The sequence below is a fragment of the Platalea leucorodia genome, assembly GCF_965183815.1.
Source record: "Platalea leucorodia genome assembly, chromosome: 5".
NCBI classification, from domain to species: Eukaryota; Metazoa; Chordata; class Aves; order Pelecaniformes; family Threskiornithidae; genus Platalea; species Platalea leucorodia.
In genome coordinates this window covers 27,265,469-27,282,191 of record NC_138827.1, presented here as the reverse complement: position 1 = coordinate 27,282,191, position 16,723 = coordinate 27,265,469, and the positions used below count along the sequence as shown (strand labels likewise).

The 16,723-nt window shown below is 41.3% G+C and overlaps 1 protein-coding gene across 1 annotated transcript in view; it reads right to left on the bottom strand.

Moving 5' to 3' along the window:
- Positions 1-9,028: 9,028 nt before the first annotated feature.
- Positions 9,029-16,723, bottom strand: part of LRP8 (LDL receptor related protein 8) — a gene marked incomplete at both ends in the record, with an annotated part of 193,883 nt that continues 186,188 nt past the window's right edge. Inside the window, 6 exons of the mRNA XM_082311520.1 lie at positions 9,029-9,067; positions 10,720-10,892; positions 11,114-11,182; positions 13,238-13,468; positions 14,139-14,291; positions 14,733-14,874. Of these exons, the coding sequence (XP_082167646.1) occupies positions 9,029-9,067; positions 10,720-10,892; positions 11,114-11,182; positions 13,238-13,468; positions 14,139-14,291; positions 14,733-14,874 (807 nt within the window). The remainder of the gene's footprint in view (positions 9,068-10,719; positions 10,893-11,113; positions 11,183-13,237; positions 13,469-14,138; positions 14,292-14,732; positions 14,875-16,723) is intronic.

Genomic DNA, 16,723 nt, shown 5'->3' with positions numbered 1-16,723 from the left:
TTAATGTTAATTGGATCTGATGACATAAATATTCTGATAGCACTGTGTGTTGATTTTTCTCCAAGGAGAAAAGGTTAATCAAAATAACGTATGGCTGTAGACTCCCACTCTGCAGGTTACTCCTCTTTGGCCTTATTGTTGTTATGAAGGTAGAGTGCGCTCTAAAAGGGAGATATTAAATCAAAGCTCAGTGTATTCTGTAGCTTTTGTAGCACTAATAGCTTTTTGCTTTGAAGGCACAATGGGAAATCAGAAATTGTCAGCTAGTTGTTTTGGGTGATTGATAACTTACTGAGCATTTAATGCTGAAGTCCATCGAGGCTGGATTTGTTTCTTTGTTTGTGGCTGGGGTGAGGAGTTTAAGAGAATGTGTTCTTATGGGGTTGCTTGTGGTAAGTTTTGACCATTCCTAACAAATCTTGAATGCTTATTAGTGTGTGTATAGGCTGCTTGGTTCCAGTGCTTGCTACTTGGAAAAATAATGGTTGATACTAAGATAGGTCGTAACTCTGATGACATGTACCCTTGTTACAGCCTACTAGCACTTCCATGGTGTAGGTACCTGGGACTGTTCTGGTATGGTTCTCAAACAATGCATTGTTTCACTTAAGAATTAATAAATAATCATTTTTATTATAAAACATAAGTGCTTGTGAAGGCTAATCGCCTGTCTTACCCTGTTGCAGAGACATAGATTTACCAGTGTTCGTGTCTTCCTCAATTGGTGAGGAGGGGGGAAGCTGGGTGGGAGTTCAGTGGGTTTCTTGATGTGGCCAGGCTTGTCTGCAGGGTCTGAAACGGCGTGGGCATGGCCAAGCACCTGCTGCTGTGAACAGGAGTATGCTTCGACTAAAATCAAGCTGTATTTCAGGTGCACGTGGAGGAGCCTTGGTTCAGTTTCTGCAAACCAGGCTTGGGTGGGCTTGCTGTGGGGAGGTACAGCTCCCGTTCAGCTGGTTTTTCCTGAGCAATTGGTCCCATATACCTTGTTGCTATGGGAGACCATAACTGTAGCTAATTCCCGGAATAGTGTAGCTCAAAGTCCAGAGGAATGTATTACAGCCAAATGCAGCATCATCACTAGATGCTTCTGTCACAGCTTCTCAATTCATTCATCTAGGTCTACAGACGGGCCCGTGTCTTATCTTAGGTTGCGTATAAATCAGGCTTGGGGTGCACCCCTATCCGTGTATATCTGTATTACTCAGAGTCTGAATCTAGGCCAGCGATCATACTTTGAGTATCATACCTTCTCTGATGTAATTGTTTTGGTGCCATATGTATTGAAGTTACATGAGCTTCTGTAAACGGATAACATGACTGAAGAAAAAAACCAAGATGTTCTGTATTTGGTGGTTGTCCATATAAGTTATAATGCTTAAGACATCAGTGTTCAGTTGTAGTTATCTCCTGGGCAAAGAGCGATAGCTGAGGCAAATGAAAAACCTTACCTGTCGTTTGGGATTGTGTGGCAAAGCCCTAGGTTTTTGTCTCTTAACCTGCAAGAGACAAAGTAGGTATTCATGATCGGAGTCCCTGTTGGTAGTTCTTAACGGGTAGATCTTAAATCACCAAAATTAAAACCAAACCAAAACAACAAACAAAAAAAAACCCCAAAAAAACAAAAAGGAAGAAGTAAAGGGAGATGTAGTTTGGAGAGTTCATGCCTCGCCACACTGGGATGGTGCTCACATCTGCTTAACACCAGAAGGGCAAAAGGATTGGAAATTTGGCCTTTCCTGCAAAAAGACCGGTGCTCATAAGTGACAGTCTGTCGAGGCATCTCATACGGTTGGGAGAATGAACTTATTCTCAGAATGAACTTATTCAGCGAGCTCAACTATTTCAAATTTCTTGTTCTTGCAATGCTTGTATTTATGGTACAGTGATACAGCTCTTGGAAGCTCATGTTTATCTGTCAGTTTTGGAAATGAAAATAATTTTACACAGTTTAAAATCTCTGCTGTGTATACTCAACCATGTTTTGTAATGTTGAGATTGCACAGACTGTGTCTGTCTTTTATTCCTTTTAGTAAATAGATGTTCTTTTTTTCTCAAGTCCATTGCCCTTAAAATTTTGCTGTTCCTCTTTGCTCTGTTAAGATTCTAATATTAGTAATAAAAAGGCCCGTGTGAACAACAAAACCTCCTAAAATACCTATTTTGAAATTAGTAACAGTGATTTTTTTTTTTTTTTTTTAAATTCTTTATTTGTTAAGCACTGTCAGTTTTAGTGCCTGAGCAACTCTGCGTGTGTCTTTTTGGATGATGATGCTTCTGTTTTGAAGACTGCTGTTGCTTCATAAATTAGTTTTGCAGTTTCACAGGACTGTCTTAAAGGAAGAGCGGCAGTTAAACATCCCGGCTGGAGTATCTTTCTCATTCAGCTCAGAGGGGTGGGATGAACAATACGATGTGATCAAAGCGACTTTACTGAATATTGCCTTTTAAACAAGGGATATTAGGTATTTATTGGAGAAAGGTGCTCCAAAAGAGCCACAGGAGGCCACTGAGAGGAACAGAAATGCAGGCACGGGTGTGGGAGTGCTACTGTGACCTTAATGGCAGCCTAGAGATAAAGGCTTTTCGTCAGGTGTTGCCTGGAAGAGGTAAACTGCAATGGTTTTCCTTCTCCTGTAAATATTAAGGAATAAAGGAAGGAAAGGTGTGTAATCGTCTGGTGTGGCTCCGCAGGGAACCAGAGCTGCCTTTGAGGTCCGTGACGTGCTTTGTTCATATGGACAGTAAGTCTGTTAAGTTATTGTATTTTCTAAAAAAAAAAAAAAAAAAAAAAATCCATGTTCTATAGTAAATAAGGCAATGATTAAAAAAGAAAGAAAAGCAAATATGAGAAATTACTCATCTGATCATCAGGACTGTCATATTGGATCAGACTCATTCCATTTACCCCATCTCCTGTCTGATAGTAGCTAGTAATGGATACTTAAAAAAATAATTACGCTCTAGTGCTTTCTCTCCACCATTAATGATTTTATACGTAAGTATTGGATGTCCTCTCAGTTGTGTCTTGCTGAGTTGAAGCTTTGAAAAGTGTAAAATCTTCCTCAGTTATCCTTGCTGACCTTCTCGGTGTCTTTTCGAGCTGCATTGGGCTTTTTTAAGGTGGGAAGATCAAGGTTGTATGCAAAATTAGAAATGCTCCTTCACCATGAGTTTCGTCTACAGCAACAGATCTGTTAACCTCACCCGCTCTTTTCCAGGCTTCCAGCCTCTGATGTGTTTGAAAAAGTTTTGATTATTAACTTCTTCATTACTTTTATTGCCGCTGATGTCTTTAGTGTCAAAGTAATACAAAGTCACTTTATGAGGTCAGGCTTTTAAATGTGGCACACATTTTGGATATTGCTAATAATAATAATAATGTAAATTTCCAATAACTTTGTCAGTTTTTCATTATTGCAGGAAGTCTAAAAGTCAGCTTAGCCTTTGTAAGAAAATTCCTGTCATCAAAACTTAGACCTAAACGTTACTTTCCAAGTACTGTTTATCTTCTAAGCGTTATTACAAGGTGTTCTCTTTGCTTAGATCTTATTTACCTCTGTGCCTTATTAGCAAAATATGTAGATTCAGGGATTTTTCTTGACTGTTTGGTCATAAGGCTTTCCATTATCCTGTATGTGTAATGGCTTCAATTAAATGAGTGGACGTGCTGTCAGCTAAGGCCAAGTGGGGAACATACGTGTGAAAATAAATTACTGCAGTTGGAACTGGTTAATTCCTTGGTTGGCACTCAGCAGATAAAATCCTGAACAGGGTAACGTAAAGTGTCTTTGTTATTTGGCCTCAGCTGTACCTGGCCGAGAACTGCAGTTACCACCTCTGCTCTTCCACCTGCCTTTGTAGCCTGCAGGCAAGGACCGAAGACGGGATCTGATGCAAAGACAAAAAAACCACGCTGTCAGCTCAGCCTTCTCTTTGCTGTAATCCTGCGTAGGCCTTGGCCTGGCTGCGTGGGTGGCTTGACAAAACATCAGGGAGACTCGCTTGTTATGCTGTCGTAACTTCTAGCTCAACTTTTAGCTAAGATGGCTGCCTTACCATGAGTGACAAGGTTACAATGGCTTCCTTAATAGTGCGGAGAACTTAGCAGGCAGCTGCAGCTAATCCCTTAAGAAAATGCTCTCCCAATGAGGTACATAGTGACATCTGAATGCTGCAAATGATTTGAAAAAGATTATTATTTTTAAAATCATGTTAATTCTCATTCTGCTTGTTGATGCATAGGTACAGGTATGAGTTGGCATTACTGACCTTCTGTAAGAGCTAAGAACGTAGCCTTAGCGGGTGCATGTTGGCTTCCTCTGGTAGGTGCTACCACTGCTGGTATGAGAAATGTTGAGTTCAGCGTCCTGAGGCAGATGGCCTCACTTCTGGGGACGCTGTTGTGAGGTCATCTGTTGTGAAGCCCATCTTTTGTGTTACTGTGTCTGCTGCTCTGATATCAAAAGCCACAAGTTCATCTTTATCTGCGTAACATTTGATTCTGTGAGACTTGTGCCTTGGCTGGGGAGTCCGTGCTTGCAGCCATCCAAGTGAAACGAGGGGCGCTAGCGCAGTTCGGTTTCCACTGATCGAGGTGCAGCGAGCTTGGTAAACCATTTGCCAGGCACATTGCAGGGAGTTGGGAATAGCCAGCTCAGTCTCTGTCACTACCCTGAAGAAAGTCACCCCCCTCATTTTTCTCTTGCAGGGACTTTACTAAGGGCTGTAGCGCCCTTCTTGAAGGCACGGATGAAAATTAGAAAGATTTAAAACTGCTTCACAAAGTTAAAGGACTAATTTGATGGAGAACAAACAGAGCGTGAGGAAAGGATGCATACGCACTCCTGCAGGAGGCAGAAAGGTAACGGAGTTACACAAACACTAAGGGGATATATGAGAGGTGTAGTTATACAGCATCTTAATGACAGTAGGCATCACACTATTAGTATGGATTATCGCATACTGTACAGTTGCTATGTGTAAAAAAGTGAAACAAAAAAAAACCAGAATTTTATTGCTGATACAGCATAGAGTCGAAAAAATGGGGGGGGGAGGGGAGAGTTGTTCAGCAGGCATACCTCATACCTCAGTGCCCCAGATGGGTTTGGGACTCTCGTGTGAGGCTCGTACACTTTTCATTTGTACTTTCCTCTCTATTTAGACCTGGAGAGACTTTTTTTTCTGTTTTTGTTGTCAGTTTTTCTATTTGCTACCATATTACTCTGCTAAAACTGAAATGGAGAAATACTTTAAAGTAAGAAAAAACCTATTTTCAGTTAAATAGAAAACTAACCCACCAATATTTACCAGTACATAAGTCCATATTAGTTTGAGAATAGCTATTTGTGTCTGAAAAGTGTTAGCTTTAGGGACAAAAATAGACTGAAAGTTACTTTCAGTAACTACACTGCTTCAAAAGGCTTCATAACAACACACGGCAGTGAAAGGCTGTGGTGTCTTCAGGTCTCTGATTTCTAATGCTGCTTTGAGTAGATCCTGCAAATTACCTGGGGCAGGAAGAAGGACGGCCGTTCGATGCGCGGTTTGGCTGTCTTGGTTTTCAAGAGGTACATACCAAGGGATATTGGTAGTTATGGCTACTTTATTCCCCTGGCTAATAACTTAACATTCAAGTTAAGTTATGCAGTAGGTGTCTCACGAAGACAGACCAAAGGAGACATACAGCAGTACTTAAAAGGAGGAAAGTCTTTGCCTGCCTGCTCGAGCTTCTCTCTGCACAGGGCAGTGTCGTACACAAGTCTGTACAGGACCCGAAGTGCCCATCCATTTCAGAAAACGCCTCCAGTCGTCCCTCCTCCTTCACAATATCCTTGGTTGTTACCTAGGATTTCATTTTTCCAAGAGAAGGGGAAGAGACACCTGCACCTTTACTTCTGACTGACTTGTGTCTCTAACTAACGCTATCATTGTACTTCTCGTACAGTGGGTCTCATTTCAGCTTTATTTCCATAGAAGAGATTGTCTGTGTGTGTTTTTTTTTAAAAAAAAAAAACAAGTTAAGGCTGCCTGTTGTGATTCCAACCATAGCAGTATTTCTGTCTTTTCTTTCAGGATGGCAGAAGAGTGCATCTTTGGCAGTAACAAGTTTTCTAGATGCGCTTTACCAAAAGCCACACAAAGAAACTGAGTAGTTTGCACCCAGCCCTTGAACAGCCTAACACGTAACAGTTTGGGTTAAAAACTGCACCAGTTTTGTTGTATGCACCATTCACTTTTGAGACAACGTTTTCTCACACTGGGTAAGGACTAGTGTACGTGTACCACTGGAAGTTTTACTCGCTCATTTTAGTTGCATCACTGATACAATGGTTCAGCTCAGGGAGATAATGAACCCGGTACTGTCTTCCATGTGATGTGAAGATGACCAAAACCAAAGCGGCAGAGAGAGATAATTCAGAACAAAATGGTCTGTTCATTTCCAGGCAGAATGTGAACTCCTTGCAGTGCTGCTATTGCGAAGCTGCGGCTACTGCAGCTCCAGAGCGGAACTGTACAGAGACCAGCTGAGTTACACGACAGCATTCCCAAGCCCCACTTTGGACAATTAAGACTTAAGGAAGACTCAGACCAAAACACGGTACAATCCCAGGCCTAGGCGAGCATGTGAAGTACGCTGAAGTAATTAGTTCAGTAGTCCCAGATAAAAAAATTTAATCTTTCTCTAGAAACAGTGCACTGTTTTACAAATGTGTTCATTTGGTTTTCAGTAATCCGTATTGATGTAAGTACAGCGAGTGTTACACAGAGCAGATCCCTCCCCTGCCCCTCCCAGGGCCTTTTGTCCGTAACGTAAAAACTGAAACACAAAAGGCACCAAGCAAGAACTTACTTTAACAGAACTTCAATATGACAAGACAGAGATCAGAAATGATTACAATGTTAAATATCATCCTAACAATCTGAACCATTATTTAAAATAATTACTTTCTTAAAAAACAAATTTGGTGTTTGACTTTTCAGTAGTTATAAATCTGCAAAGGTTGAAATCAACACTGTGCATTGAGTTCATTTACAATGGTTTGAAAAAAATGGCAGCCCTCTATACATGGTTTATACAGGTTTGTTCCGTGTGTATGTGTTCTTACAAAAGTATCAAAACTGTAGAACTTTCAAATATATTTACATTCGTCTGTTAGTTACAGTGTTATCACGTACAGCCTTTTCTCGGTTCTTTCTCCTCATGTACACAGTGCATGGATTTGTAGAAACAGAGCTTCATACCTTAAAACAATGACTGGATATCTCAATCATTTTTTCACTGCCTTAAAATCTAAAATTTGAACAGAAGGATGCTTGCTTGCTTATGTATTGTCTATGCAGGCCATGAAGTATTTTGAGAGTACGTATTATGTTTGTAATGCATACTAGGTCTTTAGACACTGTCTTCCTTTTCTTAGCCAAGAATGAACTTCCAGCTTGCATTACACACTGAATTTATTCTAAAAGAAAGAAAAACAAAAGGAAAAAAGGAAAAAAACCCAAACCTATTCAGGCCGAGTTCCTTCTACTCACTTGAATACAAAAGCTTGGACTGACGGAAGAACGGCAGGGAGACTTCTCTGGGTTTTGGAGGTGCTAGCCCATTATGCAGTGGTAGGTAAGTGTATGCACTTCCCACAGAATTCCCTGGGAATCTTCTAGAATGAGATGAGAAAAAACTTTTTTTCTGCGAGGTGCGGGCTGACCCAGCCGAAGGTATTGATACAGCTGTGAATTTTTCACCTCCTTTAAGGGCTCTGTGGTATGAGAGATCTGCCCTGGGGCAGGTTGTTCCACTGGCGGTAATCCGGAAGATAACTGCTGCACTTCAAAGAATCCTGCATATGGTGAACTAAGACACTGCCCCATAGCATCTCCCAAACTGGGACTCTTGAGTAGGGGAAAAGGGCAAGGAGGGAAGGAATTAACTTTTGTTATTGTGTTTTTTTTTTTTTTTCCCTGATGAGCCCGGTGAGAGTGCTCACTTTGGGTGTATGGAAGTATATGGCCAAATCTTTATTTCTACGAATTCCAAGCTAATTTGAGAGGTGCGAGATTCCCAGTGGGGACAAGCATTGAGATTTACACCTTAGAAACAAACAAACAAGCAAGCTAAATCAGGTTAGTACCCAGCTGTAAAAAGCAACAATACAAAACAAAACAAAAAAAAAAACTGGGCGCTGTAGGAGCTTCTCCTGCCTGAAATGCTGTAAGCAATAGCTCTTCAGCTGAAAGCACTGCAGATGAATCTCGCTGGATGGATTGGAAAATGTAGAAGCAACCCTTACGAGCCAGTCCGGAAAAGACGAGCTCTGTTTGTTACGGGAGCGCTTCATTTGTCCGCTGTCTTAGAGTACAGCTCTTTCTTACTCAGGGTCTTTAGATTTCAAAGCAAACTTCTGAAACATCCTGTAAAAATTCACTTGTCCTTAATTTTTGCAAACGTAGGCTAGTAGTTTTAAAATATATGTATATATTTTTATATATGTATATATTTATATGCTTGTATATCTATCTAGCCTAGATAGATAGATATATACACAGATAATCTATGCACAGCAAGCCAAACATACAAAAAATAAATACTCTCACCCCTCTACTATATTTACAGAACAGATCTTATAATCCAGATTTTGTTAATAAATATTTCTAAACTGCCTGTACAGAATCTGTTTTACTTATGTTGATGGATAGCCACAAAGCATATTCAACATATTTACAAAATATCTATAAATATAGTCTTAAAATAAAGCAATAGCTACTGAACCTTCAGCCTGGCTGGTTATGTACATTGAGTTAGTAGCTCAGCTGTCGCTTATTCACTATCACAAATGGGTAGTGCAACAAGTTAAGATGTGTATAAAAGATTATACATACAAAACTCTCACATCCTTTGGATGTTTGCAGTTCATTATAACTTTGTGGTTACCCTTCTGCAACATAAATAACGATTAAAAAGAAGCAGCCGGTTCTGTGATCCAGCGCACATTTGCCGAGTGTGTTGTCTGGAGCAGCAACTTCATCCTCATGGCAACCCGTCATCTTCTAAGCTTAATGCTACACGCTGTGAAGGAAGAAAGACACCCTTGAGGAGAAAGTTTGGGACTTGTGAATTTTGACGCATTAGAACCAAATTCTGAAACTGTTGCTAACTTGTATTTCCTGTTAAAAATCTCATTGTCATCCCTAGCGTAATGGTGACAGAAATCTGTTTTTGATCTGATTCTTTTCGCCAAATGGGGTCGCTCACTCAAGTGTTACTAAAGAGGTGTTGGAAAGTTTAATTCACTGGTGAATTGCATGGATAAAGTTCCTTCTAAGGGATGACACCCTCTTCCAGTGTGCTCTTTAGCAGGATCTTGAGATAATATAGGGCATTGCCTGCCTGCCTATAGAAGCTATATTGCCTTCACTTACTACTTATGGATCTTTACGCTTTCTTCTAAAAATACAATGCAGTTACAACTGCCAATGCTTCACCTCACCAGGCTGCTGCTTCAAGGGAGGTGCCGTTACAGGCAAACTGCCATGCAGAACAGGTTCTCTTTCTTCTGCATACAGAGGACTTGCTATCAAAATGAGTGTTTGCTTTTTGTAAAGCTTAATCTTGCCAAGGCAAATTTTCATAACTTCTTACAGAACCTCATTCAGAGGAATCTGGCTCTTCTTTACGCTGTTATATTATACAGAAAATATTCTCCCTGGTGTCTTGGTTTCAGCTGGGATAGAGTTAATTTTCATCTTGGTAGCCGGTATGGGGCTGTGTTTTGGGTTTAGGATGAGAACAATGTCGATGATACACTGATGCTTTGGTTCTTGCTAAGCAGTGTTAAGTAGTTGCTAAGTGGCGCTCACACTGGTCAAGGACTTTTCAGCTTCCCATGCTCTGCTGGGTGCACACGAAGCTGGGAGGGGGCACAGCCAGGGCAGCTGACCCCGACTGGCCAAGGGGCTGCTCCGTACCACATGAGGTCATGCTCAGTGTATGAGCAGGGGGAGTTGGCTGGGGGAGGGGCAACAATGCTTGGGGGACATGCTGGGCATCAGTCGGCGGGTGGTGAGCAATTGTACAGTGTAGCACTGGCTTTGTATTACTATTGTACTATTATTACTTGTTTTTATTATTATTGTTATTATTACTATTACTGCTGTTCTATTTTTATTTTACTTTTGTTATTAAACTGTTCTTATCTCAACCCGCAAGTTTTCCCCTTTTTGCCCTTCCGATTCTCTCCCCCATCCCACGGGTGGGGGAGTGAGCGAGCGGCTGCGTGGTGCTTAGTTGCTGGCTGGGGTTAAACCACGACACTTGTTTTGTAGAGAAGCTCGAGTTATCCTTAAGACAGTTTAGACACTTGGTAGCAGTCTAAGCACAGATACAATGGAATCCAATAGAGGATAAGTAATCAGCTGTCACATATTGAGCTCTTGAGATAGATAGCTAGCTTTACACTTGCTAGCTTACTGTGTATATCGATTAGGACAATTATTCTTCATTTAAACAGAATATCTTATTATATAGACCGCTATATTCTAAGACAACTGCAAGAGCTGCCTAGAAGTTTAGGCTTCTGCCTATTCAAGGATTATTAAAGAAGTTCTGGTTTTTGTCATTATATGCCAAATAACCAACACTGTAATTGGCTGGAGATAATTCTGTAGCTCAACTCTCAACAAAATTAATCTTCTCCGTCAGCAGTTTCCTCAGATACTTACTGCTGGGTAGACATGTCCAATTTGGGCAGTCCGTCCAATGTGGATTTCATCTTCATCTTCCTCTTCTGTTGTCTTCCTATACACTGGATTATCAAAATTCATGCTTTTAGTATTCTTCCGTTTCCAGTTTCTCCAGATGAGGTATCCCCCCATGCAGAGCAAGCCAATGACCACTAAGGAGAGGGGAAAGGAAGGGCTGTTAGCCAGGCGTGAATCTGCCGGGATGTCCCCACCGAGGTATCCATCCTCGTACAATTTTCTCGAAGCCGGGCTACTTTTCCCCATTTCAACAGTTCCTGTACTCTTTCCCACCCCAACCCTGAAAGGCAGAAGGGTGTATTTACACTGGCATTTTGGTATGATCTCCTTCAAAGGTTAAATCAAATCAGCTTACCGACAGGAATGACAATTCCAATCACAGCAGCTGTCACAGTTGAATCAAAGCCTTGGTCGTTATTTGCATCTGTAATTACAGAAGTAGTTCTGATCATTTAACTCGTTTGCTGGTTTTAAAGCCACGTCTAAAGAACGTTTTATGTTAGTAACCATGTTGTTCTGCCCATCAGAAAGCTTTTGTAATCGAAGAGTTTATGAAAAGTTCTGCAATAAAGTTATTACGGAGAAGATAAAAAGCATATGTGCACAAATCTGGGCTAAGCTGAGCTGTTTCTTCGTAGGAGCAATAACAGCCTGGCCACAAAGTGCTACTGCCCTCGCAGGACTGCAAACTGCGCACCGGGAGAGGGTGGCAGTTCAGGGAAGCGCTCGGTACACTGCTGTCAGATAGAGAAGCTCTACCCAGAAATGAGTGACTGCACTTGTGCCTCTAATTTTCAAGCACAAAAAAGGAGGCCAGTTTTAAAAAAACGTGACTTTTAATGGAAATTCCACGCGTGGATGAGGGGATGCTGAATAGTGCTCTTAAAAATCCACAGTGGAACACATTCTAGTGCTGACACAATTAATGATTTATTGAGCTGTCAGAAGAAGAATGTAGTTCAAAGCCATCTGCACAGCTTTTCTTTTCCATTATTTTTTATTTATTTACAGCTAAGGAGTTAGTCAGCACATGTATCACTCATTGCTGCAGTCTGCCTCAGCACGCAAGAATGACCCCAAAACTTGATATTGTACTTACAAGAGAAAAAAAACAATTATAGGGAAAAATATATAAAAAAAAAATAAATCAATATACCTTTCAAGTTATATACTTTAAAATGTTTGCTCTAAGCTCTTATACTAGGGGATCAGCACAGAAAATCTATTTTTACTAAAATATCAGGAACTGAGAGAGGAGGAACTAACTGTACAGTTTGTCTTTTTAAACACCAATTCACGGAACTTAAAAGGCAATTTATCCTTTTAAATGCTTCCCTCTGGCAGGTTGTTCTGTTACATAGTTATTTACTTAATAATAAGCCAGACTATTTCAAATGTGGACAATTAAAGCACCTTGCTTCCATGGCTTATTAAAAAGTTAATTATTGCATTTGAAAGAAATTTGCACAAAAAGGACTTACAAGAATGAATTTTAGAAACTGACTCTGCTTTCCCACACGCAGTGCTGCGTGCGCTGCATCACTATTACTACAAAAAGGCGCCCTAGTCAAACAGGGACGGTTTATTTTTGCTTTCCAGATGCAATGGAAACTGCCTATTCTGCTTTTTTTTTTTTTTTTAAGGGAAAAAGGTATTTTACTCTTTTTAAAGCAGTCTAGATCTGCTTGAGGTCTTGAATGACAGTCCTGAAGAGTAAAGTCTTCTCTCTGGACTAGAACTTTTTTTTTTAATTGGAAAAGCAGTTCAGCTTTTCTGCTCTGCCTTGGCAGCCCCATCTGGAGGGACGACCTGCTAGCGCTGAGGTGGCAGGCTGGTGTTTCATTACGCACACATTGTGTAGGGTGAGCTTTAGGAGGCCCCATCAGTGCTCTCCATCGGGATACTTTTCTAATATTGTAATGAAAAATTTCAAACGTATGTCATGGATCAGGCCACATTAACGTGCAACGCACAGCCACGCAAAACACGTGCAGCTTGTCTTGGGCTACAGTAATTCCAAACGTCCAGCAGGGCTGAAGCTGGACAGGAGGCATTTTTCACCCACAACTTGTTCTGGATCACATAAATAATTAAACCATTAAAATAGGTGAAGCGCCTGTAGAATCATCCATATTGCGGTACGCAGCACTACAAACAGCACTGAAACTGGGATGAACTAGTATTAGGCACAAGGCAAGGACTAGTACGAGCTCTCAGGGCCTCAGCTCTAGAGTCAGCTTTACGTGTGTTGGATGAAAACCCGACGTAAGCTCCTTAACACCCCGAGCGACTGGAATCACATCAGCCATCGTAACAGAGGTGCCTGCAGAAAGAGTACCTGATTTCTCCCGCTACGCAACAGATGTGCCTGCATCTGACCTGTTTATAACTCAGGTGTTAGGTCAGGTCTCCCACCAGAGCCTGAGTTTTTGTGATATGGTATATATAGAAAAAGAAAAGAGGAATATTATTCTCTTACAGTGCTGCGATAAATTGCTGTTTCCAGTGGTCATCTCAGAATCGATAAGGATGGATGTGGTGGAAGGTAAATGAAAACTTGGGGTGGTAATCGTAGCTTCTGGCACAGCTTTGGGGACGACTTCAGTGGCGTTACTGGCACTGCCAATTACAGTTGCGATGGTCGTGGTCCTGGCAGTATGGGATGCTGCGGTTGTAGAAACCAGTACAGTAGTTGAATTAGTTGGAAGCTCTGAAAAGCAAGAGCAAACATAAAATTCGGTAAAAGTAAGTACACAAAGCAAATCACAAATGGTGATATAAATCTGGGGAGGATTGTTACGTTTACTGATTAGATGCAGAAACCAAATTCCAATTCTATTTACCAGGTAGTCAGACCATCGATAGTTGTCTGCCTAAAGCTACAGAAATGATTTCCTGAAGTCAGGCTTTATTTATTAATAGCAATAAAGCACTCTGGATGGAAGGCAGTTAAGAAGTTCAAAAACATAGGGTTTTTTTCAGTACCTCAGAAGATACTGAATTTGTACTAGGAACTATTTGCATGTTAGGGAAAACCGCACTGAAACCACCCGTCTCTTCAGGATATTATCAGCAATGACTGTGGCCTCTCCAGATCCAGAATCTGTAGGGCAATAACGTGGCAAATTTTGATGATTTATTGACCGTTCATACTTTCAGTGCTGAGCCTTATCCCTTTTTTCCTCTTCCTGCTGTATCTTTTTCTGGTTATGCTTTCAAAAATAAGCAAGTTTTCAGCAAAGGACAGCACAACGCTGTGTGCAGAAGGCAGCAAGTACGTGGCATACAAAAGCTAATGTTTGTGTTCCACCGTCAGGAAATATATTCACTCCAAGTATGATTTTGTTGGAATAGCAAAACAGCAACGTGGCTGTATTTACCTTTGTAGCATTTTTTCATGTCGGGGCCCAGCCACATATTGTCGGGACAGGCGCACGTATACTTGGGAGAATGGGGAGAGATCTGAGGTGCAGGAAGACACAAATACTCGCAGCCTCCATTTGGTTGGGGGCTGAGCTCACAGGAATCTGGAGCTGTTGAAGGATGGAAGAAAAGACAAGTTATTTTTCTAATTATTTATTTCTTGTTCTTGGCAAAGAAATATCAGGTCCTCTAAGAAGACTCTCTTCCACTCCCTACCTCAATTAATCGGGCTGCTTATTCATCTTTACAGGTTGGAGTAAAACCTTACAGACTACTAGAAAAACTGCCCAAATATATAACAAATGGCAAGCATCACAGTGATGAGAGTAACTCACTGTTATCAAAGATGCTAATTAAACAGCTATTAACAAATTGCAGACTTTTTAATAAATGCTGCTCCTGAATTAATTATGCAGGAACTTCAAACATTAGGCATTGATTTCACATTATTACCTGTGCTTTCTCTCTCATCAAGAACCATCAGGAAGCATTTCATTTGCTAACTATATAAACCTGATTTAGGGCCATGATACCCCGAGGACACGTCTTACCTTTGGGCTGCTTTAATTCATGAAATACCACGATGTCATGAGGATTATTGAGGTTTTCTGCCAAAATGGAGATGTCCAAGCCATTCAGCCTGTTTGCGCTGAAGATTGCTTCATTCTCCAGGTCAGTCCAGAAGACTCTGTCCTGCAGGAAACACACAGGATTTCTGACCTTGCCCTGCTCAAATCCAACTCAAGTTGGATGAAACTCCAGCAGTCACAAAGTCAATGCACTGTGTTCCTACCTTGCGGCACCTTCAGTTCATGCTACTGCTATCTGCAGCTTTTTTCTTTTTTTTTGGACACCGTCATTTCTAATGTTTAAAAGCACAGCAATCCTACCTGTTTATAAAGTGCTTAGTAATTCTGAGTAGCTGTAAGACTGAGACAAGGGACCAGAAATTTGGTTAAGTACAGAAGAGTTGCATCCATTCTGTTTCGGAACCTTTTTTTTTTAAAGACAGGGTGGATCATGAGCAGAACCAAAGGGCCATACCAGAAACTTTCGTTACCTCTGCTGATTTTTTTTTCTTTCCAAAGATAAGACCTGCATTAAGCAGGTATCTATGAACAGAGCAGTGCCTGCGGCACACCTGGAAGATGAGTATCTATTTTTCTTTTTTTATTAATATCTTTTGCATGGCATACTATGATTGAAGATACAAAATAACTGGTGAAAGAGGTAGAAAGGAATTGCAGTTATCAAGCAGTATTTAGTTGCTTGGTCAGAGATGTATGCTGCTGCCTGCTAAAACACACATATATTTCAGTAAGGAAAGCCACATTGCTGGAGAACAAGGGCAAATTATCAAAAGCAAAGGGGTCGTCTGTTATTCTACCCAGCTATTCAGATGAGGAAGGGTGTACAGAGCTTAAATTACGCAAGAGATCCTTCCAAATATTGCTGATGAGGATAATACTAAAGAGCAGCAATGTTTTGGGGAAACCTGTGCCCAAAGTTACATGCCTAGATACCACACATGTTGCATGGGAGGAATAAGGATTTTAAGGAAGAGGAGTTTGCTGAGTCAAAAGCCAACCTAGTTAAGTGAAATGAAGAGAAAAGAAAGGAGGCTGTGACACGCACCTTGACAGGTAGCCAACCAGACACCTTCCTCTGCTATAGCTTACCTAGAGTGAGGTGCCAAAGTTGAAGATTTTGTTCCCATAATCATTTAAATAACCACAGAAAGGAGCTTTGCTACAAGAGAGACGACTTCACTGCCCGAGGCTAGTGATACTTGGCAATCCTCTACCAGGGGAGGAAGAGCTGGATTGTCTCTCTGCTTCCACCCACGCAAAGCAGGGATTTGAATTATGTCTTCCACACCCCTGGAGTACTCCTGAGATAGGACGGGGAACGCAGAGTTTCGAATGCATGCTTAGCATGAGATGCAAACTGCAAGGAAGCCATTAGCCCTGGGCCCTGCCACTGGGTAGCCGCGTATAAACTAATGGCAGAAATGTGGATGCCCATTTATGTAGTAATTTCTGCAGATCTCAGCAGGTCTTAGCTCTTCCTTGATGGCATTTGAGGACCTGAACTGTACTATTTAATTAATTACTGCACTGCTCTTAGTAAGGCTACAGCGTGACAATGAATGGCACAAGCGTACTGAATCTACAGGACTAATAGGGTTTTCAGTGGAACATACTGAAGTAGGAGTTGGAAACCTAAAGCCTTTGTGAAAATAGGCTTATGTCTTTGTAGGATCACAGCTGTATTTTTTTGGACAGGGAAGTTTCTCTGATGTGTGGCAAGGTCTGTGTGTCAGAACTGGAGCAGTTCAGCCTGAAAGCGAATTATCTGACCCTTTCAGAACTAGGTGAACAAGCACCTTTTTAATGCCAAGTCCCCAGCCTCAGCAACGCACTGGCACACGGTGACTGCAGGGGGAGCCCGGCGAGTGCCTTGCTGGCACAGATACTCCCAGCTGAAGCCTTGAGACACCTGAGACAGGTAAAAATGTTTCTGAGGATACTTCTGCAGATGC